Raw genomic sequence first — 26,839 nt, forward strand, 5'->3', positions numbered from 1 at the left:
CTATTAACCATGTTGAAAAACAGGAACTAATGCAGACGGTGAACTTCCTGCCACACGACTGAAAGTTGGTGAAGGTGCAAAAACAGAGGAGTCAGATGTATGCGACGGAAAAGTAGCAAGGAGGAAGCACCGCCGCACCGCCTCTTCATTCACTTGTTGTTGACCGGGAAAGACAAGTGTTCAGGTAAAATTGTATTAGAATTATAATTGCATAGGGAATAAACTTTGCTTGATTAACTGATTGAATATGGTCCTCTTTTCTCCAATAAACAAACACGCCGACAGTAGTAATGCCACAAAGTATCCGGTAGAGGTAAAACTCTCAAATGTTCCACAAAAAGAAAATCTGTTTTCTTTTTGGCCCCTAACCCTAACCTTAATCCGAACCCGAACCCTAATCTTAACCAAATTCTAACCCTAACCCTAAAACCCCATCTTGACCCTCAAACAGTCCTTCAAATAAGTGAGGACCACCCAAAAAGTCCTCACTTTACAAAAATGTCCTCACTCTGTTGGTTAAAACTCAAACTGGTCCTCACAATGTCGTAATTACAAACACACACACACACACACACACACACACACACAAGAAAATGTGCTCGGTTCAGGCGGGGGCGAAGAGGTTTACAGACTGAGTAACTTCCGTCTGTCGTGAAAATCAATTTGTCCTTGATGATGAGTGATGACGATGATGATGATGATGATGATGAATTTCCTCATAAAAGTGTTTAACCTCTTAACTCCCGCCTGAACCGAGAGCATTTTCTCCAGTTCAGCTTTACCCAAATCCTGTAGGCCAAGTGTAACACCTCAAGCTAAGATCTACAAAGCTCATCTAAATGGATCTTTTTCCTCCCGTCATCAGATTTTTTCCCATCCTTTTTTTTGGGGGGGGGGGTATTCAACTCACTTTTTCAACTCACTTTTTTTTTAATCATTTTTTTGTTCATTTTTTTTCACATTTTTGTCACATTTTTGGTCTTTTTTTTGTGTGTCTTTTTTTGGTACATTTTTTGACATTTTTTTTGTCTCTTTTTGTCACATTTTGGTCATTTTTTCGTCACTTTTTTGCCAAAGTTTTCTCACTTTTTTGTCACATCTTCATCATTGTTTTAATCTCAGTCCTGTCGCTATTTTCACCTTTTTTCCAGAAGCTTTTGGACTGGGGTAAAGCCAAACTGGAGAAAATGTGCTCGGTTCAGGCGGGAGTTCAGTGTTTAAACGCACAGACCAACGTCACACACACATTTCTGCATATCGCCTCCACTGTGGGAATATAAATAAACCTTACTTCCTATATTCTGGCGGAAAAGACTGTGAACTTTGTGCCAGCTTTTGCTTCATGCAGATTGTCCCCAAAAGAACCAATTCCAAACATCAGCATTTTGAAGATAAACACCACTTCACAGTTTATTGCAAATACGTCCCAAGGTTTTATTAAATAACAGGTTACACTTTACATAAGAAAATAAATAGTGGTGAGCTCTCCAGTCGATGTGATAGTTAAATAGTGGTTTAAATAATGAGGCTGCTCCCCCTCAGCAGAACTGGATCAGCTCCTTCTTGCTGCAGCCCTTCTCGCAGCACAGGTCGGAGATCTTTTGCGCCGTGCGCCTCTCGCGCGCCGACAGGGGGAGCCAGCGAGACATCAGCGACGCCACGTCCTCCCCCTCGGGCTGGGACGGGACGGGGGCGTGGCCAGAAGACGCGCCACGCCCCTCCTCCGGGCCGGGAGAGGTGGGCTCCACTGTGGACAAAGGGGGGACGGTTTTAGAGATTCAAGTCTGGTCAGGGAGTTACATTCAACCTGTTATTTAACCCCTCCCCCCCAACTGAACCGAGCACATTTCTTCTGGTTCGGCTTTACACAAATTTAAAAGCTGCTGGAAAAAAATGTCAAAATAGGGACAAAAACGAGTAGAAAGCAAGAAAAAACGCAACAAAAAAGCGTCAAAAAGTGACAAAACGTTTATGAAAGAACGTGAAAAGCGTGACGACAACAAAGCGACAACGCAAGGAAAGAGATCTGTTTTGATCTGTTTTGCAGGTCTTAGCTTTCAAATGAGGCGTTTCACTGGCCTATTGGCAGAGAGCTACAGTCCAGAAGCTTTTAGAACTGGAGACAATGAGCTCCAGATTCATTTTATTTTTTTAAATTCATGCAGTCCTTGTTTTTCAGAGTTTAGTGGTGCTAGGCTAGTGCTAGGCTAGAGCTAGGCTAGTGCATATCTATGGTAACTAGTCGCCTGCATTAAAAACCTCTTCAAAATCATAAGGTAGTCCTCCAAACGTTGCCATATCTGATTTGTAGAAAGCTCCTTTGTGAATTCCACGTGTAGTAATGCGGCCGCGGTAAACAAACGACTGTAGATCCGGTAACCTAGCAGATCACTCCGCCGCTGCGGAGCTATAACCAGGAAGCTGATGCTGCTCAAATATAACTTATTTTAAACGCAAAACGGATATATTTCAAAAACGAATCAGTTGACACAGATATCTTTATGGGTAGTCTGGAGTTAAAAGTGATTTGCCTCAGGTGCACTGTGCAGGGGTCAGGCTGTTTTTAATGCGGGCTACTAGTTACCATAGACATGCACTAGCCTAGCACTAGCCTAGCACCACTAAACTCTTCAAATATACGATAAGGTCTGCATGGATAATAATAAAAAAAAATCTCCAGAAATCAACAACACCCTGGATAACTGGGAAATGTCAAAAATCCTGAAAGATCCCTTTAAGGTGGGTGGTAAGAGGTTAAAGGGTTCTTTTAGAAAAACACTGGGTATAAAAATGTATATTTAGTGTCTCTAAAAGAACTTTTCAAAAACAACAAAACAAGAAGACATAGTGAATGTAATAAAAGAAAGGGTCATTGATAGGTCAAGCTCGCACTCATATTATCATTTTTTTCCATCACGTAAAAAAGTTCCATAACGCACCTTTACGTAGTTTGTACAAATGAGTAATTTTTTTGTAGCTTCATCACAGTAACATTACACCCACAAAAAAAAAAAAAAGCGATGAACCATGACAAAAACGCCAAAAAACCTAAAACATGACAATAAACACAAGGAAGAAGCCGCGATGACTTTTGTCGACCTTAGCTTTCAAATTTGCCCAAGCTTTCAGATTCGGGTAACGCTGAAGTGGAAAATGTGCTCGTTTAAGCCCCCACGTTAACGGAGCGTATTATCTCCAGTTTGGCTTTACCCAAATCTAAAAGCTCATTGAAAAAAGCAACAAAAAAGAGACGAAAATGAGGATGAAAATGCAACAAAAGAGTGACAAAAAAAAGTGACAAAAAGCAATGAAAATGGGAGCAAAAATGCGACGGAAACGCAATAAAAAAGCAAGGGAGGAAAAAAGTCAAAAAGTGACGACAACGTGGCAACAACGTCAGGAAAAAGATCCGTTTAGATTCGTTTTGTAGGTCTTAGCTTTCAAATGAGGTCTTACACTGGCCTATTCGGCTGTACACTTTTGCAAAACCCAACATCACAAGCCTCACCGGACATTACTCATTGGATCTGTCCTCCCATCAGCATAACTGCAGTGACAGATACTCACCCTTCGGCCCCACCATCATCAGGACGGCCCTCTTCAGCCGGGAGTGTCCGCAGTGGGACACCGCGTGCCGGATCAGGTCTCTCCCACACATCTTAATGTTCTCCTGGGCCTCTCCCTGCGCAGCCAGCAGACCCACCACCGCCGCGAGCACCAGCACCAGCAGGCACCGCAGAGACTTCACCCCGGACATGCTTCACTCTGAGAGGGACGGGCTCCGAAGGTTTTTTTTTATAGGGGGCCGCGAGTGCTGAGGAGTCAGATTCTTCACATGGTTGCTCAACCTTGGTCAAAGAAAAGTATGTTCTGAACCGGTCAAGGATGGAGCGCTCGTTTAGATTAAAGAAGACGTGATTTATGCACCAAAACACGGAGGCGCGCGTCAGCTGGAGAACATTGTGGTCAGGCCGCCGCTCGGACACGGGGAAAACAAAGTGACTGATGAGTGTTAGGAGAGGTCATGAATCTGGATTAGGCATTGCGCAGGTGCAATTTAAGCAATGGAAAGTCAAAACAGATGCACAACGTCATCGATAAAAAGTGTTTTCCTTTACCTGGATGTTGCTTCACTGTTCTGATCAGTCAGGTCTAGGTTCAGCAACACTGTGGGCCCAAAGAGATCCAGAACGACCAGGTTATTCCATCAGTGGATTTCTTCTTCCCTGATGGCACGGGCTTATTCCAAGATGACAATGCCAGGATTCATAAGGCTCACGGATCAGGGAGCATGAGATGGATTGACCACCACAGAGTCCAGATCTTTAACTCCATTGAGAAACTTTGGATGTTTGGGCAGTGCGGAAGCTTATTTTGATTATTATTCCCACAGTGAATGTGTGCTGTGCTCAAAGCTAAAGGTGGCCCAAGGTGACTTGTTTTGGGGCGGGGGGTCAGGCCGCTATCTAAAGAGCCACATGAGGCTCTTTAAAGTTTTTGTGAGCTTGGATGAAAAAGAAATCCTGGTTGAAGGCTCTTGAGTCATTGTCTGTATAGTATACTCTGCATCAGTGTTTCCCAACCAGGCGTACTGGAGGTACTTGAGTACTAGCAGGGGGTACTTGGAGTTATTAAAGATTAAGAAAAGAAAATAAACTGTTTATTTCAATCTTCAACAAAGGTTTTTGAGTCATCTTCTGTACTCTGCAGTTGAAGTGTAGAACGCTCTTCATCCAAAAGGCCTCATCAGCGACACCGAAGTTTCAGCTCAGCCTGCAGACTATATATAGACCACTGGGAGGGGTTTAGCTTGGCTCAGTCCCTCCCCTCTATTAACAGCTACTCTCACCTGTGGGTAAACATCTTTGTAGTCCTAGGTCTTTGTAGTTCTCAGTCCTAACGACCTAACTTGCACCTAAGTTAGTTTGAACGGCCCGAATCTCAGTTTATCACTGCCAATTGAGCCGTCCTGGGCTGAGTCTCAGCCTCATTAGCTTTAGCATTAGCATTAGCATTAGCATTAGCATTAGCATTAGCATTAGCGTGACAGAGCTCTCCAGCTCTGGGGTGCAGCAGGCTGTTGTACAGTGGAGACAAGAGAAGTCTAAGGTCACCATTCTGGTTCTGTCCTCAATGGAGTGGGTGTGGCTTTGATGTGGAGGCGAACTATGGTTTGAATTCGAGAGTATTTCAGTCCTACTTTGTACAGATTCATACTCAGTAGCCTACTGAATAATCTTAGTCTAGCTGGTCGCCTTGTAATAATATACGCAGGCTCCTTGGTGTTTAGGGGGAACTCAGACTGTAAATGAATGACTCAAGGGGTACGCAAGTCAAAAAAGGTTGAGACCCACTACTGTAGATGATGAAAAAAGCAAACCCATAACGTATATTTATACAAGTGACAATGTGCAATAGTATGAGGCAAAAGTAAGTAAAATAAAAATACTGTTGCGGCTCTTTGAGATTTTCATTTGGTTTAAAACTGACCAAAGAGGCTCCTCTGATGTTGAAGGTTGCAGACTCACAAAGGCCAACGCATACTGAGACGCTTGAACAGCCACCTCCATTCATGTCTGTGAGAGTGACTTATTTATCAATCAATCAATCAAACAAACTTTATTTATCAAGCGCTTTTCATACCGACAGCTATCACAAAGTGCTTTACAGATTACAACATTTAAACAATACGCCTGGCACAACCTCCCATATATATATTTTATTAGGATTAAATAAATAGATTAGTCAGCTAAAAGCTAGGCTAAAAAGGTGGTTCTTGAGCTGCTCTTAAAAACATGAACGTTCTCTGCAGCCGTGAGCTCCTCCTCAGGTGGTTCCAGAGGCGAGGGCCGTAATATCGGAAAGACGCCTCACCGTGAGTCTTTTTGTGGACTTTAGGAATAACTAGGAGACCCCTGCCGGAGGAGCGAAGGGGCCGTGAAGGTTCGTCAGGTTAAAGCAGTTCTGAAAGATAATCAATCAATCAATCAATCAAACTTTATTTATAAAGCACTTTCATTACTGAAAGGTATCACAAAGTGCTTTACAGATTACAACATTTAAAACAATGCGCCTGGCACAACCTCCCATATATATATTTTATATATTAGGATTAAATAAATAGATTAGTCAGTTAAAAGCTGACTAATTAAGAAGGACCAAGACCATTAAGACATTTAAAAACAATAAAAGAACTAAAATCGATCCTGAAACACACAGGGAGCCAATGCAGCGATTCTAAAACCGGTGTAATGTGGTCCCGCCTCCTGGTCTTCATCAGGACACGAGCTGCTGAATTTTGTAAGAGTTGTAAACCTGAGATCCTCTTTTTGGGAAGACCAGAAAGCAGGGAATTACAGTAGTCGATACGACTGGTGATAAAAGCATGCATGAGTGTCTCCGTGTTGGCCCGAGAGAGAATGGGGGCGGACTCTGGCTATGTTCTTTAGGTGGTAAAAACCTCTCTTTGTGATATTCTTAATGTGTGGAATAAACGCCAGCTCAGAGTCAAAGATCACGCCCAGGTTCTTCACCTGTGAGGAAGGATTCAGAGACAGTGACTGTAGTTTGGGTAAAAGTCTCTCTCTCTGGGCCGATGATTAACATTTCAGTTTTGTCCTGGTTCAGCTGGAGAAAGTTTTCTGCCATCCAGGATTTGATTCTAAAATGCAGTTAAAAAGTGCATCCATTGGCCTGGTGTCATCAGGAGACATGGAGATGTATAACTGTGTATCATCAGCATAACTGTGAAAATTGACCCCGTGTCTCCTGATGACATCACCAAGAGGGAGCATATACAGATTAAAAAGCACTGGGCCTAACATTGAACCCTGGGGCACACCACATGTAATGTCATGGACCTTAGAGGAGCAGGTATCCACACTCACCATGAACGTCCTGTCTGTGAGGTTGGAAGTGAACCATTTGTGTACAGCACCGGAGAGGCCGATGTGTTTTCTAATCATTTTATCAATGATCAGTGGGTGAATCGAGCGTCCCACAGTTTGACAAACAATAAAAAATGAACCGACGGGGATTGTGGTGACCTGGAAGTTTCAGACATTCTCACAGACATTCTAACATTCCTGCCTGTTTGTCCGGTCTCATTACATAACTGAGGGATGATGCCTTTGCCTTGAATCACCCGTTTATTGCTCCTTATCTGAGCAACACCGGCCAATTAGGACAGAGTGCAGGACCGAAGCGTGTCGAGGCTTTGGCACAAACGGAAATGTCTTATCTCGTGTGCTACTGCGTCCAATCAGCGAAAAGGAGTCCGTGAAGAAAAATGTTATGGCATTCTGGAGCGGCGAAGGAAGCAGGGCCTTATTTGTGGTTGCGCTAACGGACTCTGAGCGAGTTTCTTTGGCAGATCGCTCTAACTCTGGGACTGAAAAACAGCCCTGGACTCTGGTCAGCCTGGCCCAAATGAGCGTAAATGTGACACTTCCACAAATACATAATGTTAACCTCTTACCCCCCGCCTTAACCGAGAGCATTTTCTCCAGTTCGGCTGGAGAGCAACACTGTAACGTCTCATTTTTTTGTTGCTTGTTCATTAGTTTTTGGCGTGTTTTCGTCAATTTTTTGTCACTTTTTCGTCGCTTTTCCGTTGTGTTTTCGTCCTCTTGTTTTCCGGGTGTTTTTTCATGTTATTGACGTTTTTTCATCGCTTTTTCGTCACGTTTTCGTCACATTTTGTCGTGTTTTTGTCACTTTTTTGTCACTTTTTCGTCGCTTTTCGTCTCTTGTTTTTTGGGGGGTTTTTCATGTTATTGTTGTTTTTTCATCGCTTTTTCGTCACGTTTTCGTCACATTTTGTTGTGTTTTTGTCACTTTTTTGTCACTTTTTCGTTGCTTTTCCGTTGTGTTTTCGTCCTCTTGTTTTCCGTTTTTTTTTTTCATGTTATTGTTATTCTTTCATCGCTTTTTCGTCACGTTTTCGTCACATTTTGTTGCGTTTTTGTCACTTTTTTGTCACTTTTTCGTCGCTTTTCCGTTGTGTTTTCGTCCTCTTGTTTTCCGGGTTTTTTTTCATCTTATTGTTGTTTTTTCATCGCTTTTTCGTCACGTTTTCGTCACATTTTGTTGTGTTTTTGTCACTTTTTTGTCACTTTTTTGTTGCTTTTCTGTTGTGTTTTCGTCCTCTTGTTTTACGGGGTTTTTTTTCATGTTATTGTTGTTTTTTCATCGCTTTTTTCGTCACGTTTTCGTCACATTTTGTTGTGTTTTCGTCACGTTTTTGTCACTTTTTCGTCGCTTTTCCGTTGTGTTTTCGTCCTCTTGTTTTCCGTTTTTTTTTTTCATGTTATTGTTATTTTTTCATCGCTTTTTCGTCACGTTTTCGTCACATTTTGTTGCGTTTTTGTCACTTTTTTGTCACTTTTTCGTCGCTTTTCCGTTGTGTTTTCGTCCTCTTGTTTTTCGGGGGGTTTTTTCATGTTATTGTTGTTTTTTCATCGCTTTTTCGTCACGTTTTCGTCACATTTTGTTGTGTTTTTGTCACTTTTTTGTCACTTTTTCGTCACTTTTCCGTTGTGTTTTCGTCCTCTTGTTTTTCGGGGGGGTTTTCATGTTATTGTTGTTTTTTCATCGCTTTTTCGTCACGTTTTCGTCACATTTTGTTGTGTTTTTGTCACTTTTTTGTCACTTTTTTGTTGCTTTTCCAGCGTATTTTTGTTTTTGGATGCTTTTTCTTTTAACCCCTTAACTCCTCCACCTGAACCAAGCAAATTTTCTCCAGTTTGGCTTTACCCCAAGTCCAAAAGCTTCTGGAGGAAAGCTGTGAAAATAGCGACAAAACTGAGACGAAAACAATGATGGAAATGTGACCAAAAAAGTGGGGGGAAAAATGACAAAAAAGTGACCAAAAAATTACAAAAAATGTGACAAAAGTTTGATAAAAATTTGACCAAAAAAAAATGAGTTGAATACCCAAGAAAAAAATTATGGAAAAAAAATCTGATGACGTGAGGAAAAAGATCCTCTCGGTTCAGGCGGGAGTTAAGAGGTTGAGCTTTTAGATTTGGGTAAAGCTCGGTCATGCCCGGGGGTAAGGGTAAGGTAAAGTGAGAGGCCAGACCGGTGTGTGTGTGTGTGTGTGTGTGTGTGTGTGTGTGTGTGTGTGTGTGTGTGTGTGTGTGTGTGTGTGTGTGTGTGTGTGTGTGTGTGTGTGTGTGTGTGTGCAATAGACGAGTGCCTGATCTTTAACTGTTACTGACAGACTGCGGAAGTGGCATCTGTTCCCCTGATCCTCTAAGAGCGTTATACAACAGGATTAACCTGGCAGACCCTGGACACTGCCACAGCACCTATGGCCTTGTAACTAGCTCTAAGTGATGCGTTTAATGTTGAGATAAAAATACACCAGTAATCCCAGATAACAGCCACATGAAGAATTAGGACCGTGGTACGTGGAACTCCGGGGTTTAATCAGGAGCTCGGAGCCAAGAACATGAGTGTTCCTGGGATGGCCAGTCACACACTTGGACAGTCTTGGTCTGAAGTAGAAGTTAGGTCAGTCAGCGCTCGTGCTTCACAGCTAGAAGGTCCCGGGTTCGATTCCCCACCTGGACTTGGCCTTTCTGTGGAGCTCGCATGTTCTCCCTGTGTCTGCGTGGGGTTCCTCTGGGATGTACAACAGGTTGTGAATCACGAGTTTAAAGTGGCCCCTGACCATTAGCCTGGCTCCACATCTGGGGCCCTTGAGCACCGGCCCCACGCTGGCTGCTCACTGCTCGGTTCAGGATGGGTCAAATGCAGAGAACCACCAATTCCCCTATGAAAGAGATCCAAAGAGCTCCGAAATACAAAACACGCACACACACACTAACTTTACCACAATACATTTATAGTTAAAGAGGGGGTATTATGCTTTTTTCAGTCCCATAGCACCAGTCTATATCACACTACAATGATGAGCAAACCTTCTGTTGGTCTGTAAATGCAGTAAATTAGAATAACTGCCTTGTATAAAATGTCTCTCTCAAAATGGCTGTAGTGAATGTCTTGAAATAGGCCTCCGTCTCTTTAAGAACCTCTGAGCCTTTCCGACACGCCCCCTCCACACGCTGTCTGTGGCATCAGTGGGGAGGGGGTTCTGCTGAGGGGCAGTGGTTGGTTACTCGGCTGGTGACGAAAGCTCGGAGGCGTCTCCAGGAGGTGGGGGCGTTCCTAGGAGGACTCAGGCAAACCTATCCCTAAAATGGCCGCCATCAGAGTTTTTACAGATTACTCAAAAATACGTGAATGTGCCAAGGCAACACTTCACGCATGTTTTTAATGAGGGAATGACGTAATAACATGATGTAAAGCTTGAAAAAGTCGATTTTGCATAATACCCCCCCCTTTAATACAATTAATTAAGTCAACAATAATCCCACAGTCTTTCATTACACTCTTTTAGCTATTTTGATGTATTTTGATGTAATAAATGCTCCTTTCACTGAGCCATACGCAGACACAACTTTTTTTTTTTAACCATTTATAAATTCTTTATTTCCAAAACAAACAAATAAACAGCGCACACATAAATGACAGAAGAGATCATGTTTTCGTAATCGCACTTATTCCAAAAGCACAGTCACAGCGCCCCCTGCAGCCTGATGCCGGCGGGGTAGTTCAGTCTGTGTGCGTTTCACTCTTGGTCTATTTTTAGTATTGGTTTGATAGGAGTGTTCACACGTAGCATGCTAATAGCACGATAATATGCATATTTAGTTCCATTGTATTGCATTGTTTGTAACTAATACAAATTTGATTTCTAAGTAATGAAAATAGGCTGTTATATATTTGAAGGAGGCTAATAAATGTTTAAAAGATTATGTACACTGATTAAACTTCCGAACATTCAAGGCATTTAAATTGTGATTGTAATAATGAATAAATACACAGTGTTTCGACCTTAAACGTTGATTTCAGGAGCAGGAGTGGAGACACAGATTTAGATTTAAACACAGGTCTGTGCCAGACACTGACGCACAGGAGGAGCTACATTTAACAGGTAACCGGGTTAGTGATCATTAGTTAGACTGACCTCTTCCTTCCACCAATGTCCTGCTGTAATTGTTCATCTTCAGCGCACTGTCCGCTCTGCCCGCGAGTCCACACGCGCATGAGCAGACTGAACCTGTACTTTGTTTGTCCCGTGCGCGGTAGATGGACGTGTATAATCGCAAAATACAAGACAGATCCGCTCTGACTCGTCCTGATGGAGGTTTTTTGTTACCACAACATTCAGGACAAATATCACCATTGTTCTCGTATCGTGCAGCTCTGTAAGGAATGGCTAAATCAAGCCTGAGCCGTTGAGGTAGAAAATGAACCAGAAGTTGAATGACCCAGGCCTTGATATCACAGGTATTGTCTGACGCTGGCCGCTCCTGTGTCCGGCCCTCAGTCCTTAGCGGCCGCTCCTGTGTCCGGCCCGTGCCCTCAGTCCTTAGCGGCCGTGACCGTGTGCCGGCCCGTGCCCTCAGTCCTTAGCGGCCGCTCATGTGTCCGGCCCGTGCCCTCAGTCCTTAGCGGCCGTGACCGTGCGCCGGCCCGTGCCCTCAGTCCTTAGCGGCCGCTCATGTGTCCGGCCCGTGCCCTCAGTCCTTAGCGGCCGTGACCGTGTGCCGGCCCGTGCCCTCAGTCCTTAGCGGCCGTGACCGTGTGCCGGACCGTGCCCTCAGTCCTTAGCGGCCGTGACCGTGCGCCGGCCCGTGCCCTCAGTCCTTAGTGGCCGTGACCGTGTGCCGGCCCGTGCCCTCAGTCCTTAGCGGCCGTGACCGTGTGCCGGCCCGTGCCCTCAGTCCTTAGCGGCCGTGACCGTGTGCCGGCCCGTGCCCTCAGTCCTTAGCGGCCGTGACCGTGTGCCGGCCCGTGCCCTCAGTCCTTAGCGGCCGTGACCGTGTGCCGGCCCGTGCCCTCAGTCCTTAGCGGCCGTGACCGTGTGCCGGACCGTGGGCCTGTAGTGCACGTCGTCGTCGGACTCCTCCAGCGATGCCGGCTCCATGCAGCTCTGGAAGCGCCTCTTCATGCGCTTCTTCAGCTGGAAGGTGCGCTCCGTGTTGGAGTAGGTGTACTCCTGCTCCTTCAGCTTGGAGTAGTAGTCGGAGAACTTGTTGAAGAGGATGGAGATGGGCATGCCGTTCAGGATGATGCCGAACGAGATGCACCCGAAGGCCACGCAGCGGCCCAGGTAGGAGACGGGCACCACGTCGCCGTAGCCCACAGTGGAGATGCTCACCTGCCAAAGATACATACATGTTATTTACCTAGACATTAGAGAGCTTTGCTTTGAGAACACTTAGCCAGAAAACATCATAGAAATAATAAAAGGTTTTAGACTGTTGTCATCCCATCGACCACATTTGTGAAATGTCAAAACCTGGTTAAAAATCATGAATGAATGTCCAAATATGTTGAAATATTATTTTCGATAATAATGAGCATGTAGCCAGATTCTGAATCGAGGCCAGGCAGGTTTGCTTGGTGGAGGGACAATCTTCTTCATCGTCAAAAGACCCAGGGCTGGTCCCTCCAAATGTGGCCGAAGTAAAGCATCACTTTCTACAAATGCCAGTGCTGTACAGCATGGCCAAAATGGGGAAAACAAGTTTCTACAGTACTTTAACAGGCATTTGATCTTTGATTTGTATAATAATACACCTCAACATCATCTTGAGGGTCAGAGGTTCTATAATGGAGGGCATGTTTTTGCCCCTGGGTCTGACTTTGCCTGCCCCCGTTCTAAATCATACATATCTGGTTAAGGTTTCTGCAATTTTGGAGTTGGATGCATATCCGGTGAAAAAAAAGTATTATGAGTTGGTATTGCTTATACTCTGCACCTGCTAAAACCTAATTATTACGGACAATTCTTTGTATGCTTCCATTAAGAGTCCAACAGCTTTGACAGGAGCTTATCCTTATGTTGACCCATATTAAGTAGCCATGTGCTCCTGGTGTGTGCTTAGCATCAGGCCTTCAGGAATTTGATGTCATGATTTCACTAAAAGTTTACAAACGCTCATTACTATCTTTGTTTGTCGGGACTGTCCTTATGTCAAATTTAGACTGTTTTTATTTCATTTTAGATCGAGATCATAATCAGGACTTCTGGGCTTTTGCCGTAATTCCTTCTCCGCGCCGCAGAGTCAGATTGTCGTGAGCGTGTGAACGTTCAGGGTTCTGGCGACGGGTCACACTCCGTGTTTGGAGCAATCTGGCTCTGTGGCGGAATGAGTCCTGGAATTACACAGCATTAGGCGGGGATTAGACACAGAGTTCACAGCTGCAAATAAATGTGCTCAAAGACACTTGTGCTGACACAGGGCGCCGCGGGAGCTGGACGTGGAAGGATCGTCAGAGGAAGCTCGCTGTCTCTCAGTGTTGACATGAACTGTTTCTTGTTAGGTTTTAGTTTCAAACGTTTCACTTTCAGGGGCAGTCCTGTCACGGCCTTGATTGTAACTATTTCAAAGTGGAAAACAAGTTGGACGTGAATACTATTCTATACTATTATTTTGGAAAGGAAAAGCTATTTGAATATTTTGGTGTAGCTTTGAGAGTGTTTGAGCTAACCCTAACCCTAACCCTACTAACCCTAACACTAACCCTAACCCTAACCCTAACCCTAACCCTAGCCCTACTAACCCTAACCCTAACCCTAACCCTAACCCTGACACAGCTCTGCCACGCCGCCTGCCGAACCTCACCTCAAGACGACTCACGCCGAGCGGAGGCAAAAACAGACTCACGATCGTTCCAGCAGAGCGTATGAAGACAAAGTATGAATCAGAAACGATCCATCATGTTTTTGCCGTGACATTAATAAATGACATCTTCCCTGTATCCTGCCTTTCCTCTGTTTAAGGTCTCCAGGTTCACAGTTCATAATAAAGCATCTCTCTTTGGGGCAGGGCTACAGTCCACGTTTACCTGAAGGTGTGTGTGTTTTGTTAGCACATTTGTTTGAACATATTACAGAGGCATGTGATCCCCCGTCAGGGTGTCACTGTTGCTGGAGTGTACGCTCACCGCGGCCCACCACCAGGTCCCGGGGATGCTGCTGAAGGGCGTCCCGGGCTGGTCAGTCTCCACCGAGTGCATCAGCGCAGAGAAGGTGAAGATCCCCATGGCAATGAAGAGGAACAGGCAGCACACCTGGACCGACAACACAGGAAAATATACTTTATAACAGACATCTTTGTCATTGCCCATATATGGTCAAGCTCAAAGCCGTCCTTGTATGACACGTGCCACCTGTTTCTATAGGACAAATGCAATTATAATTTAACGCTTGTAATAAGAAAATCACAAAGCTTGCTGTTGTTTAGTTCATCTAATGATCTCTGCAAACAACAACATACCCTGTCAACATGGAGTCTACATATGAACCATTATTATTATATATATTGTTATATTATTATACTGAGTTTTGACTTTGTGTATACTTAACGTGATAGTCTGCAAGATTGCAAAACAAGCCTCTAATTGGCTCTGAAACCAGCTCCTAATTTGCAAAATGAGGAGAGAGAGAGACAGTAATTTCAAAAGAAAGCGATCAAGCCCCTCCCCCTCCCTTCCTGATTGGACCTGACAGGCCGGTTTATAGGAAAGCTCATATCATTGGTCAAAGTGATGGCAGCAGGGATTCTGATTAGTGTCTGAGATCAGCAAAGGAGCGACTTGAGAAAAAAAAAAAAGTGTTTAATATTAATTGCGTTACTTTTAAACATTGAAACTTGCAAACTTACCTATACCATTAAAACGTGCTAGTATGACACTGAAAAAGTTTAAAAAAAATACAACTGGTACCAAGGACACTAATAATTGTATTTTCATGCCAGATGAATCCAAAGAAAGACTTTGTTGTCCCACTACTGGTGTGTTTGCTCAAAGAAATAGTCTTTGCGCAAAACCAGTATCTGCATAATGATGATTGCACCTTAGTTAATAGAAAATATATACCTCTTGACTCCCGCCTGAACCGAGAGGATCTTTTTCCTCACGTCATCAGATTTTGTTTCCATCATTTTTTTTGTTACATTTTGGTCATTTTTTGCCACATTTTTGTCACATTTTTGTCACATTTTTGTCATATTTTTGTTATTTTTTTGTCACATTTTTGTCATTTTTTGTCACATTTTTGTCATATTTTTGTTATTTTTTTGTCACATTTTTGTCATTTTTTGTCACATTTTTGTCAATTTCTTGAGACATTTTTGTGACATTTTTGCCACTTTTTCATCAATTTTTCGTCACTTTTTGTCACATTTCCATCATTGCTTTTGTCTCAGTTTTGTTGCTATTTTCACAGCTTTTTCCCAGAAGCTTTTGGACTGGGGTAAAGCCAAACTGGAGAAAATGTGCTCGGTTCAGGTGGGAGTTAAGGGGTTAACTAAGGTACCTAAGGTAAAACAGTACGAGGTACCGTGCACCCAAGTACAGTTAAAGTACTGGTACCAAAACAAAAACATTATTAGAGATACTCAGCCCTCCTGTTTACGGTTCATATTTCAGACTTCTCTCCTGATTTCTGATTTTCAAATATAAGTATATTTACAAACTTTTTGTCCAAGATTGGCCTTGCAACAAAGCATAGTTCTGATTGTAGTTTGTCAAGTGTTCATGTAGGGTCGGTCTCATTCGTCCGGTTTTCATTGAACTGGGATAGTCGGGCTCAGGACACTTTGCTTATATCTCCAGAAGCTTCTTCTCCCTCATGTCGTCAAATTGCAAGACCGACTCAAACAGGTCTCTCGCTTCTGTAAGAGAGTCCCTGTCTGACACTGGGCTCATTATGTAAAAGAGGGCGTGGCTGTTAATGAGGTCAGTGATGGTTCCAGGAGGTGAGGTAACAGGAAGAAACGATCTCCAGCCAACATTCAAAGAGGTACGTTTAATCACCTCTAATAAAATATGAATTTCAACTTTTACAAAGGCATCTGAGGTTTGCCATGAATATTTCATCACATTTCAGCATTTCTGTCATCAAACTATTCTAAAACACAATGTCAAATGTTTTATAAGCTGATGAAACTATTCTGACAGCCCTTTTGCTGAGGGCATGGCACGGTGGTGGAGTAGCTAGCGCTCTGGTTTCTTAGCAAAAGAGGTTTGATTCTTTCGATGTGTCACTTGACAGGGACAAACCTCATTCTTTGTCATGTGGCATTGACAGACCATCTGCGCATCGCCACCTACTGTTCTGGAGTGTGCATAACGCGTTCAAATGGGACCAAGCATGTACTTTCTACTTTTATTGAAATGTGATGAAGAAGAAAGATGTCTCATACCTGTTCGGAGCACTGGCGGATGGTGAACCCAAACGCCCTCATTCCCGTGGAGTGCCTTGCCAGCTTCAGAATCCTGAAAATTCTCATCAGCTTCACCACCTTGAGCACTTTGCTGACTTTACTGACTCTGGCCATGGTTTTCAAATCTTCCTGCGCACCTAAGTCCTCCGAGTCGACAAAAAACACCTCAAATATAATCTGCAAAAAATACGGCATCACCGCAACCAAGTCCACAAAGTTCAGGGCGCTCTTGACGAACTGCTTGATGTTGGACGTGGTCATCAAGCGTAAAAAGTACTCCACGGTGAAGAAGAGGATGGACGATATCTCTATCCACTCCATGTAGGTTCTGCCACCAAGCTGGTAGTCACGGAGATCTTTGACGGTGTTCATCGTCATGGCAACAATAGATATGAGCACGAAAAGACTGGAGAAGACAGCGAAGGCCTTGGCCGCCAGCGAGGAGTATGGGTTCTCCATGAGGTCCCACAACACCTTGCGGATGTTCCCCATGAACATGGTGTCGTAGCACTCCTCGTCCTGGTGAGGCTTGATCTCGTTCACCAGCTCCTGGTTGACCTTCAGCTTCTCGCGGATGTCGTCCACCTTCTCCTCGAACAGGATGCGGCAGCACCTGGGACATGGGGACATTCGGAGTGAAGGTAAGTGACAGGACAGACGTATATGGCATAGTGCGGCAAGACAAAGAAATATAGCAATGTATTGTTCTCCTCCATCCGGCCAATTCAGGCTTGGATGTGGATGGATGTGTATAGGTTTGGGAAGAGGGGGCTGTTGTTGGGGGAAGTTTCTTTGTCTAGATACAGACAACATTTCTGGGAACACAAATGCTCCCGTTCAAAGCTAGCCTGGAAAAATCCAGACTCACCGCTGTACCAGGGTGTGAGTCTGGTAAGACTCTGCATCAACTTCTACAACGTAACATATGTAAGCAAACAGGAAGTGGAGTAAACCAATCAGCGGAGTGCAGTCAGTGGTGTTATTAGCGGTTTTGTGTTAATATTCAAACAGAATAATGAATCACAAAACTCACCTACTGCCGATGTGTTTTTGGTCATTCTCTACATATAAAAAATAAACTCGGCTCTCCCGGGCGCCGCCCGTAGATATTTATCGAAGGAACTTCCGCATCCCAAGCATGATGCTGCTCGTGAACAACATGTGACCGCAAATAAACGATTCTGATTGCACGGATCCGTTTGAGTTTGGCAGAAGCAGCAACAGCCAGCTCCCTGCCCAGACTGACATCCCCCATATATAAAACATACAGAAGGCTCTCATTCTGGATGCCAGACTAGTTCGAAGCTGCCAGAGGGGGAACAAACAGAATCTGTATTTTTTTCGTAAAAACGTGGTGGAGGGGTTTGAGCGCCCGAATGATCTGGGGGCTCTGTTGTCGGGGGCTTCGTGCCCCTGGTAGGGTCTCCCATGACAAACAGGTCCTAGGTGACGGGTCAGACAAAGAGCGGTTCAGAAGCCCCTTATGAGAGACCAACAGGCCCGGTTAGAACCATGAGGCCGTCCTTCTGTGGACCCACCACCTACAGGAGGAGAAACAGGGGCTGGTGCAGTGTGATTTGGGCAGCTCCAACAGCTGCCACCACGCAGTGGAAGGAAATGGATGGATGACATAATTATAAAATTGGCAGGGACTAATACTGGCAGAGATATTTTTGGAAAGAAATCTCCAAAATGAAAATGAACAAATCTTGATATTGATCATTATTTGAAAGTGGTTGGATTCACAAACCTGCCTCATTAATCTCTTGACTGAAAACTTTTTCTGCTGACCAACATCATGCAAATGTTTTTAAACACTTTGATGAGAAAATAATTGGACCACAGTCAATATGCGCTGAACATTGTGACAGTCGTTGTTTCATTTGGATTGTCCCAGTAATGACGATTGATGATGATTGCTATCATAGAACTCTTACCTGCTCACCACCTCAATTTCAAACGCAACCTATTTTGACTCACTCATTTCGTATTGGTGGAACATGGTCAACATGGCAACAGATAAAATGTTTACCTCTAAGTATGCCACTTCCTGTTCCACTTCCAATAGGAAGTGAAACAATAAATATTACAAAAAATGTCAAGCCAGGGAAAATTATTGGTTAAATGTTGATAAATGTTTGTTAAAATTGTCAAAATGTGTCTGTCATATGCACTTTAAACTTAAATTGGTGGGCAAATGATCAGTCACGCAATCCTTCCAATACATAAAGAAAGAAAAGGATACTCTATACTTATTAGCAGTAGTAGTTAGCTGTGTTGCTTTATCCCACCTTGGCGTGTCCTTGAGTCTCAGTCCCCAGAAGGACATCTCCTCCTCGAAGTTGATGGGACAGAGACTATCCATCACCCACAGGACGCTGCTGCAGTAAAAGTGGAAAATATAGTGGAAGAACATAGGGTCCCGGTCGAAGAAAAACTCGTCGTTCTGGACAGTGTAGTCGTCACAGAGCGTCAACCTCTTCACCGGGTCCTGGCACATGGCCAACACTCCGATCCGGCTCTTGGGGTACTTCAAAACCAAATGCTTGGGAATGTGAAACACTTTCCCGCCAACGTTCAAATTCACAATGTTGGAGATCCTTTTTGGGGGCTTCTTCTCGTTTTCCACCTGGTCCAAATTGTCCATAGAGGTCCACGGTTTGACGGAACTCTCTTGTGAGAACGGGAAATCCGGCGTCTGGTCCTCGGTGCTCGACGTGAAGCTAAATTCCCGTTTTATGGACGCAAAAAGACTGGAGCGCCGCTTTTTCAGAACCTTCAACTTGGGCTTCATAGCGGCCGCCATTTTGAAGTTTTCTAGGGCTTCCTCCAAAATCAAATCTAGAAAAACAGTTCCAAAGTACTCCGGAATATCAAAGTCATTGTGAAGAAACGACAAATTTCTGAGCTAAAGTAAAGTGTGAAGTTGCACAGCCGCGTAGCGCTCGTCTGCCGGCGTGCAAGAAGATCAAGAGCTGGAGCCTCCTCACTGATTCCCTAATCCTATTGCTTTTCTTTCTGGCCGAACACAAGTTAAAAATACTGTTCTCGGGGATTAGCGCTGTGATTTACGGCTTTGAGCGAAGAGAGAGTGGTGAGATGACAGAGCGCTGTTGCTAACGAGGCTAGCGCTAAGCTGAGTAAAGGACAAGCATATGGTCTGAACACAGCCTGAGGAATGAAAGGCACCTGAGGAATAAACGATAATGCTGAATGTCTGAAAGAGAAGCTCTACTAGTATTTTACAAGGTTTTAAAGGATGTCAATTTTGCAATGTGGTTTGATGATGTAGTTTTCGAAATTACTCTAATCATGGATTCAGGTGACTTGACAAAGTGCTAGCCAAGCGCTTCTCCAGCTTATCACAGGCGGCCTTAATTCCAAGTACCACCAGGCCTAGATCGAGATCAAATCCAGGCTTAAAGGAACAGGCCACCGTTTTTACATACTGAGATATGTTTTTACCTGACCTTGAACGAGTTGATGCGTACCTGTCTGGTCTTTGTGAGTGCGCTCAGTCACGTGAAACGACAAAAGATGTTGTTAGCATTTGGCCTCTCCCGGCATATTCCTATAGCTCCAAACAGGGGTGAAGTTAGAAGCGACCAGGCTCTTCCACGGGCACGCACAAAGACCAGACAGGTACGTATCAACTTGTCTAAGCTCAGGTAAGAACATATCTCAGTATGGAAAAACGGTGGCCTGTTCCTTTAAGTCAAATTATTGCAGATGGCTCTGAGTGCCTGAGGATGTGGAACAGTTTGAGAACCACTGTACAAGGGGATTTATTGCTTTTGTTTGTTACTTACCAACTTCCTAAAGTAGCTACAGTTTCAGGGGAAAAAAAGGGCCAGTGTGAGGACATGCATCAAGAGGAACCTACCAAAAAACGAGGTTGAAGTTGGAAGACCTTCAGTAGACATGCTGGGCTGACTTGCTTGGCCTTGAGATGTGCTGAAAGAAGTGAAAGAAGTCTGGGCTTCTATCTTTGCAACTCAGAATCAGTTGTGATCACTATTCAGTCCATAATCGAGCAGTCCTACAAAGAGAATTACTTTTTCTTAGCATGTCAATAAAATTCAGTAAAACACAAATGAGCCAATCGCAGAGGCCAGATGGAATGTGCAGGGATAGGCCAATAAAGTGGATCCTTCTAAGAGGACAGTGTCAGTATTATTAAGCTACTTTCGAAATGGCAAATGGACTCAACTTATAAAGTACTTTTCTACCTTTATCAGGCCCAAAGCGCTTTACAGTAAGGAACCAGTCAACCCTTCACACTCTCATTCATACACCAATGTACCGCAGACGCTGGAGGCAGGTAGGGAAGTGTCTTGCCCAAGGACACGACTTTGTGCATTTGCAGGAGCTGGGATTCGAACCCACGACCTTCCAATCACGAGATGTAAAAAAAAAAAATGTGATAGGGTCTTTAGGGACTTTAATCTTCTGTATCTTAAAGACGAGTACCAATAATAATAATAATAATAATAATAATAATAATAATAATAATAATAATAATAATAATGACAACATACTTTTTTTTACAACTACAACTACTACAGAACCAAATGACAAAACAAAAACTGATGAAGTATTCTGGATGTTCAAACCTGGCGGCAGTAGGGGAAAAAAACAGTGAATATGCAAGATTACTCATGAATTACGAATGAAAAAAAAAAAAAAAACAGGTTGACACTATGAGACATTAGATTAATATGGACGCTTTATTACCGGTTCTTTTTTATTTTTTTCTAATAATGGAACAAATTTAGTTTTGGTGCGTGGGGAACACCAAATAGTCACGGTAAATGCATCTAAGATTTAGATGCATTTTGATGAGTAATAGCGCCTTATGTTTTTCATAACTTTCCTTTACTTACCTCTGAAATATAAAATGCAGCTTTTCAACCGTGATTTTCCAAAGTAAGAGTGAAAGCGGAACCAAAGCGCGCGTGTCCTTTTACTCTGAAGCGCCTCTCGTTATCTTCCGGTTCAGGACCACGTGACTTCCTTTCCGATCTACGCTTCAACATGGACGCCAGCCGCGTGCAGCCGATCAAGCTCGCCAGAGTAAGAAAACTGACTATTACTACTGATTCACTTATTGTTTTGGGGTATATCTCTGTAGTAATGCTGTTTGTATCTTTATCGATGAAAAAAAACTCCCAAATCCATGTTATTGTCGATTTCAAAGCGAAATACTGCGTCTCGTGCGGGCGGGCGTCATGGAGGCCGAGAGAAGCTGTGAAGAGAAGCGACAGCCACGCGTTTCCCTGTTCGCTGATTTTGATGTCTTGTAGATCCTAAACGTGGTCCCTCTTTTTGTTCTAGGTGACCAGAGTTCTGGGCAGAACCGGTTCCCAGGGACAGTGTACTCAGGTAAGGCCCCCCGTGGTACTCGGAGCTAACGCGACGCTTTTGACCAACATTGATTCCTGGCGGCCCCTCACACAGGAAACCTAACAGAACACATGTTACACATTTATTTATCTATCATAAACAAAGTAATTCCACTGTGAAAATGTGTGTCATTTTCAATAACACACATGTAAGCGCAATGTTGTCACGATACTAAAATTTCAAACTGGAGACTAAGAAATCGAACTTAACTAGACATTGTTAGCCATGTTAGGATGTATTTGCAAAACTATTGTATTTAAACTGTTAGTGGTGTTTTTAATTGAAATGTTTGAAACCGGTCTCTTGTAATTGAGACACTGAGTCTCAAGGGGCAAACCTGTACAAAAAAAGATTTAAAAAAATAAAAAATAAAAAGCAAGGTGCATTAACCTCTTACCTGAGCACATTTTCTCCAGTTCAGTTTTACCCAAATCTAAACTTCTCATTTGGAGCTTACAGCCTCTAGCCCAGAGTAACACCTCATTTGAAAGCTAAGACCTACGAAACTTTTTTTTTTTACGTTGTTGCAGAGTTGTCACATATTTGACATGTTTTTGACGCTTTTTAATTTTGTTTTGTTGCATTTTCAGGTTCGTTTTTGTTTCGTGTTTTTCTTCTGTTTTTGTCTGGCCTTTTGCTTTTGTTTGTTTTTTGTCATCTTTTTCGTTCCTATTTTGACGGGTTTTTGTTTCCAAGATGCTTTTTTATTTGGTTAATGCCAAAGATTGTCAATTTTTACTCTCTAATAGGCTTCTTCATTTTAGACAGCAATGCTAATTTAACACATTGATGGTTAGTTACATGAAGTATAAACAACACACTAAATAGGTGTCTGGTATGTTAAAGGAACAGGCCACCGTTTTTCCACACTGAGATATGTTCTTACCTGAGCTTAGACGAGTTGATCCGTACCTGTCTTGTCTTTGTGCTCGTGGAAGAGCTTGGTCGCTTCCAACTTCACCCCCGTTTGGAGCTATAGGAATATGCTGGGAGAGGCCAAATGCTAGCAACATCTTTGGTCGTTCTGCGTGACTGAGCGCACGCACAAAGACAAGATGGGTACGCATCAACTTGTCTAGGCTCGGGTAGGAACATATCTCAGTGTGGAAAAACTGGCCTGTTCCTTTAACGTCACACAAACGTTACTATAGGATGAAGAACAAACTAAATCCTAAATCCATTGAAATCTTTTTCCTCGGTGTCACTTCTGAACAATCGCTTTGGCAACTACCTGAGCACGGAGGCAGAACTGCACCGTTGACAATGAAGCAAATGGAGGCACTGCTAAATTTGACCGTCTGGGTTAAATCCAGCCTTTGTACACGGACATCAGAGACGCCTGTCGCAGGAATTACCAACCCATCCCGCACATCTCAATGACGAGCGGATGGTGGCTACAAAGGCATCGCATCATGTTTAAGCAATACGTCAAGAACAAGCCCGTCAAGTGGGGCTACAAGCTGTTCGTCCTGACAGACTCGGCCCACGGTTACACTTCAGACTTTTTTGTATATGAGGGAAAGTCCATGGAGAGCACCGGGAAGAGCTTGGCCTACGACGCTGTAATGACTTTTGAACACCAAAGTTTTGGGCAAAGAGTTCAAGCTTTATGTGGACAATTCCCACACAATTCCCAGGGTCTTTCAGGATCTGCTAAAGCAGCAGATCTGGGCTTGTGGTAAAGTGAGGGCGCTTCAAGCAGAGCTACCCAACACAACCAACAATGACCTGGATGCCAAATCTCCCCGTGGCAGCATCAGGTGGATCCATGAGGACTCCTTACTGTGTTTGAAGTGGCAGGACACCAGAGACGTGTGTCTGCACCATCATCCACACCAAGGACGGGGGAAATGGACCATCAAAGAAATCCCCATCCCGCCTGCTGTGAGAGACTACAAGTACTTACAATGCTGCTTGTGTTGCATGAAATGTGACATACAAGTGTTCCCCAAAATTCAATATTGAATTATTATTTAATAATAAATAAACGGCAAATTTTCTCATCTGAATCCATTAGGGCACTGCCGATTCATTTATCAACCATTTCTTCCCCTAAAGTCAAGTTCAAGGGGGTAATTCAAAGAGTCTTAAACATCATGTTACTCTTGTGTAGAAGCTCTGTGGTAACTGACCATAGCGAGCCTATTTTAAATGACTAAAATGCTCAATTTGAAATGAAGTTAAAACGGTATGCTGTTCAGTTAATATTCAAAAAGTATATCCTTGAGTTACTACATGGCTGATTAGCTTTTTAAACAAATACTCAAAGGTCTGGAAAATAAAATGGGAATTTTGGTCAGGCCCAGAGTATGTTCAAGGTAGGCAGGAGTTCTAAGTGCCATTATGTTACGTGTGCATTTTTCATTGATCGTAGGACACACGGGTGGAGTTGTTTTGTCAGACGCACTGATTGGCACCTACGACGTCTCCACAAAACCCAAAAGTGGTTCAAGACCTTATTCCACCATTTTGGGGACCTCGCCATCGCCTTCATTGTGCACCAATCCCTGTGCCAGATTAAGGGCGAGGTGCTGATGAGACAGAAGGGGTTCAGGGAGACGCTGGCAGAGGCGGGCTCCCAAAAGGAACACCAAAGAAGGAAAGGGCCACACCTCAGGACAAAGCAGGAAAAGCGAGCACATCAAGACAAGGCGGCCACAACGCACATCACCCAGTGTACCTCGGCAGCAACAAAACAGACGGCAGGCTGTGGTGTGAGAAGTGTGGGACCCACACCCCTGTCAAGTGCTCCACATGTGATACACCCTGTGCTTCATGCCAACTCGGGATTGTTACAAAGAATGGCACTAAGAGAAAACGTGAACCGCTTGAAAGTATCAAAGCAGCAGTCGGGCATGGCACTTGTTATTGTGCCATAGTAGCATTTAGTAGTCAGTCACTGTATACGTTATACGTTGCCTTAGTAGTGTCTATTTATTTATACTCTGTAGTGTCAGTAGAAATACGTTTGGGACCATATCACTCATTTGTATTTCATGAATGCCTCTTCACGTGACTCTAGGTGTTGAGCTTGATGAAGATGTGACGTGTTGGCACAGGCTTTGTTCATCTAAGCATTCAGTGATTTTTTTTTTGGTGCAAATGACTGAAGTTGGTGTAATAGCTGAGTTTAGTATCGTGACAACACTAAAATAAACTTTCATATAAAATTGGGTAGATCTGTTGGTTGAAAAGGACTTGCTTGTAAAAGTGGCCAGAAAAGTAATGTGTTCTAATTTCGGTTTCCAAGTATTTTAAAAGTGTCATTCTTGTCCCAGGTGCGTGTGGAGTTCATGGACGACAGTAACCGCACCATCATCAGGAACGTGAAGGGCCCGGTGAGAGAGGGGGACGTGCTCACCCTGCTGGAGTCTGAAAGAGAGGCCAGGAGGCTGCGATAGGTAACTCATGCTCCGCACCACTCTTTCACCAGGGTCACCACCCGTGGGCCACTCAATGAGGCAAACATAAATGCTAAATGTCAGCTAATGGAGTGGTGACAGATCTTCTCACAACTAATCATCATTCTAAAGTGTTTTGTTTCCCTGTTTGTGTTGTAGATTCCTGGGGCGGAGGTGCCAGACCAGCGCCATGGAGCAGTCGTCTTCGGTTGCTGTGGCCCTCGCGTCATTTGTTCATGTTTGCAAATAAATTTGGTTGTTTAAACAAAAATGCTCATGCTGGTCATTGTGGGTAACGTTTACAGAAGAGCAGCTTAGGTGACTGTGTGGCAATAACTTGGCAGTGAATTTTTGACAGTTTGATTATTTATTTTTTTAAACAAAAAAACTTGGAAAATACACATATTTGGAGTTTGTTCTGAAGAAATTACACCGGGTTTACACAGGGCATTAAACTATGTCAAGTACGGAAAAATATGGTCACACGGTGAATTGTGCATAGGTTTTTTGCCTCAGTTACTGGTATCAAGTATTTGAATGAATCATTATTTGGCCCATAAAGTTTACACAACCTTCCACCTGCAGGTGTGAGAGGGCTGCAGCTAACGATTATTTTGATAATCGATTTATCTACCGATTATTTTCACGATTAATCGATTAATCGCTTGGCTGTGAAAGGTGCATGGAAATTTTATTTTTTCCATTTTTTGACCACATAAAGCTAAAGTGGCGCCGCTTGACATGTTGATGGAGTAAACTTCAAGTAAACGTTTGTAGGAGGCTCTTTGTGCCAATTCTGCTTTCTGATTGGACGAGGCAAAGACAGATATTTATGAAATTTACAATGTACAAAACACTGCAGACCCTCACTTTAAAAATAAAGTAGGTTTTCATCCAAAATACATAATTGTCATGTCATTTTTGCTCTATTTTAGTCTGTGTTCACTAGAAAACGATTAATCGATTACTGAAATAGTTGACAACTATTTTAGTAATCGATTAGTTGTCGATTAATCGATTAGTTGTTTCAGCCCTAGAGCTCAATACTAAAATGTGAAGCTCGATTTATTTATTTATAACTGTATTTAGGTGTTGAAATATACAATTTGACTTGCTAGATTATTTTTCTGTAGTTTATATTTCATTCTAAATAGCTGGGGTAAATCTCCTGTCTCAGCAAGGTTGACATGTCCACTAGGTGGCAGCAGTACTCTTCACATACACACTGCTCTAAACCAGAGGAGTGCACATTGTTCAGGTTCACGGGTTATTATGAGGAACACTTCACACAGAATCATTTTTTTCTGAGCTTTACTTTGATCCTGAGCCTATTTTGTTAAAACAAGTCCTTGCACTGTCATGTGAACACGCTGAAATGCTTCAGCAGCTCAATATAGTCCTCCCAGTCCCTTATATATCAGAGTGTAATGTGTTGTTTTTGAGTTGCAGTTACTTGGCTGTCTTCACTCAGTGCGTCTTGTTTGCACAGGAAAGCAGGTCAGTCGTATTTTGTTTCAGTGTAAATCAACTACGGCCATGTTTGACTTTCCCCATATTGACCTACTTCCAGCCCTTATATAAGGGAAGCCCTTCAGACCTCACACCTCCAGCCTGTCTCTATGGAGATGCTTTCACTACAGGCACCAACACATGCTTTGGTGCATGAAGTTCTTTTCCAAACACGGTTTCAACCTCTTCAAAGTAGCGTTGTCGGTGTCTCTCTGATTG

At 43.4% G+C, this 26,839-nt stretch overlaps 2 protein-coding genes across 2 annotated transcripts; one reads left to right on the plus strand and one right to left on the minus strand.

Annotated features, from left to right (window-relative positions):
- Positions 1 to 11,911: 11,911 nt before the first annotated feature.
- LOC306972814 (potassium voltage-gated channel subfamily V member 2) lies at positions 11,912 to 19,113 on the minus strand (the record flags this gene model as incomplete). Its single annotated transcript, XM_079569520.1, has 4 exons — positions 11,912 to 12,232; positions 14,026 to 14,151; positions 16,287 to 16,920; positions 18,599 to 19,113. 4 exons carry the CDS (start codon positions 19,111 to 19,113, stop codon positions 11,912 to 11,914), a joined length of 1,596 nt encoding a protein of 531 aa, XP_079425646.1.
- Positions 19,114 to 21,293: 2,180 nt separating this feature from the next.
- Positions 21,294 to 25,382, plus strand: rps28 (ribosomal protein S28). Its single transcript, XM_079570188.1, has 4 exons — positions 21,294 to 21,380; positions 21,642 to 21,689; positions 24,989 to 25,111; positions 25,271 to 25,382. The coding sequence occupies exons 1-3, from the start codon at positions 21,342 to 21,344 to the stop codon at positions 25,109 to 25,111; spliced, it is 210 nt and encodes a 69-aa protein (XP_079426314.1). The 5' UTR covers positions 21,294 to 21,341; the 3' UTR covers positions 25,271 to 25,382.
- Positions 25,383 to 26,839: the final 1,457 nt, after the last annotated feature.

This window comes from Gobius niger (genome assembly GCF_951799975.1).
Source record: "Gobius niger genome assembly, chromosome: 13".
In the NCBI taxonomy this organism is placed as follows: Eukaryota; Metazoa; Chordata; class Actinopteri; order Gobiiformes; family Gobiidae; genus Gobius; species Gobius niger.